The 2344-nt window shown below is 40.0% G+C and overlaps 1 protein-coding gene across 1 annotated transcript in view; it reads left to right on the top strand.

Moving 5' to 3' along the window:
• Positions 1-62: 62 nt before the first annotated feature.
• The window catches only part of LOC144236037 (ankyrin repeat and SOCS box protein 11-like), a 23599-nt gene continuing 21317 nt past the window's right edge, over positions 63-2344 (top strand). Inside the window, exon 1 of the mRNA XM_077769646.1 lies at positions 63-243. Within this exon, the coding sequence (XP_077625772.1) occupies positions 63-243 (181 nt within the window). The remainder of the gene's footprint in view (positions 244-2344) is intronic.

Below are 2344 nucleotides of genomic sequence, written 5' to 3'. Positions count from 1 at the left end.
TGATACCAATTATAACTCTGAAATACTGAGGCACTGAGAACCTGTAGAGAGTGCAAGCCAAAATGGAAGACGGGCCTGTTTCCTATGGCTTTAAAAACATTTTTGTTACGATGTTTGCTACTTTCTTTTTCTTCAAACTTTTGATTAAAGTGTTTTTGGCCCTCCTAACTCATTTCTATATCGTCAAAGGAAATAGAAAAGAAGCAGCTAGGATAGCAGAAGAGATCTATGGTGGAATTTCAGGTAAAATCACACGGATTTGTTCCCAAAAAACCAACCCTCCTAGATCATTCGTATGAATAATGTTTCTGGAGGGTGGATTTTATTTACAGTCTGGCTTTGTGTGGGTAGTTTTAGGAAACGATGATTTGAAGTGGCAAATGGTGTTGACTGTACCAGCTTGTAAAAGATTTCCAGCTTTATTTCTGCAAGTTTGTCATGCCATTGGTGGTTATTATTTAAGAAGTGCCTAGGGTGGTGGCTTTTTAAGAGTGTTTGGAGAAATCTCGTTTCTACTAACCTGAAAAATTACCGACAGGGAATTTTCTTTAATAGTTTTCAACAAACTTTAACAAAACATTCTAACAAGACCGGGTCCCCTCNAGCGAAGGTGGCATGCTATATATATATATATATATAGTTTTGTGTTGTCATTTGCAGTGCGAATCGATTAGCCACTTGTCACTGGCAGGAAAAATCCTTCATGACGCGGCACCACTGCAAACAAAGGTTTTTCTCATATGAAATGCCAGCATTTGGGTGAGACGTTTGAAACTGTCCTGCTTTGTAGGATTTAGTCTCTGTTTCTCTCCAGAAAGGATTCACCTCAGTTATAGTGAGAGGCCCCAAAAGTAAATGAATCAGATACACTTGAGGCTGCTAGGTNGTATTTATTCGTAAACAGAGCTCAGATTTTCCCTCTGTTATTTTTAGCGTTCATCGGGCTTTCCAGGATGGCATCATTCTTTATCTAGCATCCATTTCAGTTTGAACCCAGGCTTCTCTTTCAAAACAGACTTAGGCTGTGTGATTCTAATATGCTAGACAACTTTGAAGACACTAGATAACAGCAGTCTTATCCAAAGAAATAAGACCTTCAGAGAGAAAGCATCAGAATGCTTCAATTAACTGGGGGAAATGAGGAGAGTCGTGAAGTTTCAGGAAGTGTCAGAAGGCCTGGGATGTGGAAAGAGGTTTCTTTTGGGGATTACATTTGTCACACGTTTCAGGGAGGTAGGTTGGTTGCTTGAACTGGTTAAAAAAGAAAAAAGCTGCTCTTTAGCTTCAAGTTAAGTGCGATCTGAAAATCTTATTTTCTAATTTAATATGTAAATATGAGCAGGGGCTTTCTGAGAGTCTCAGTAACACAGTTTGGATGTTCTCAGAGATACATCGTCCTCATGGTTTAAATGAGGTGAAATCCCACGGAGTCCTTACTGGCAAGAGCATGTTAGAATGTTTGCTCCTGTTGCTCACGTGCATTGTTTCTTTGTCGTCCTTAACGAAATACACTCGTAAAAAGGTTTTATACTAGTCAAAACCCGGGTAAGCATGGTTTGGATTTGGGTCCGGAGCTGTCCTACAAATCTCTTAACTAGAGCTCATTCATCCCTTAGCTCAAATGCCTTTATTTGTTCAAGCTCCTACGATAATACTCATTTAATTTGCAAGTAATGTTGTGTTATAGAGTCAGAAATGTATTTTTTGACTGTCATTAACAAGGCGGGGACCAGGGGAGAATAGTACCTGTTAATTTCTCGGTTTAATTTCCTTCCTGTGTACACACATATGTGTGTGAGTGGATGGCTGTGTGTGTTTACAAAGACATGCGCCCACCCACCCGTGTGTACAATAGACAGGATATCCAGTTGTGGTAAACAAGGCTTTCTGTCCTCATGCAGGCCGTAACATGCCAGAAACTGGGTTTGTTTCTTCTGACACGGTTAGCAGTCAGATGCTGTATTCTTAAAGCTAGATGTATTAAAAATAAAAAACAAAATCTTGGCGCAAGTGTTCAGCTCAACCCAGAAATTCTCTGCTGCTCACTGGTCAGACAAATGTCTGTTGGGAAAATATGTGACATTTAATCAGTAAGTTACCTGATTGACTCAGAAAAGTCTCAGCCCAAGGTTAAATTTCTTGATTCCAATAGCATATTATGTTCCTGTAAACTATCGTCAGAGCTGTCAGAAACAAGGGGAGGGCAGTAAAAAACTCTCGACCAGGACAGGGTTTATTTAGCCTGTCATAGCTAAACCTAGCATCCTGTCCCTCGTTAAGTGCCATTTTCGGGGCTGTAAAATCTTCTGGAATTTTTTTTTTTCCTGGCCCTTCACCTTCTGGA

Source organism: Crocuta crocuta, unplaced genomic scaffold (assembly GCF_008692635.1).
Source record: "Crocuta crocuta isolate KB4526 unplaced genomic scaffold, BGI_CrCroc_1.0 scaffold1171, whole genome shotgun sequence".
Taxonomy (NCBI): Eukaryota; Metazoa; Chordata; class Mammalia; order Carnivora; family Hyaenidae; genus Crocuta; species Crocuta crocuta.
This window is presented reverse-complemented; position numbering and strand designations above follow the sequence as displayed.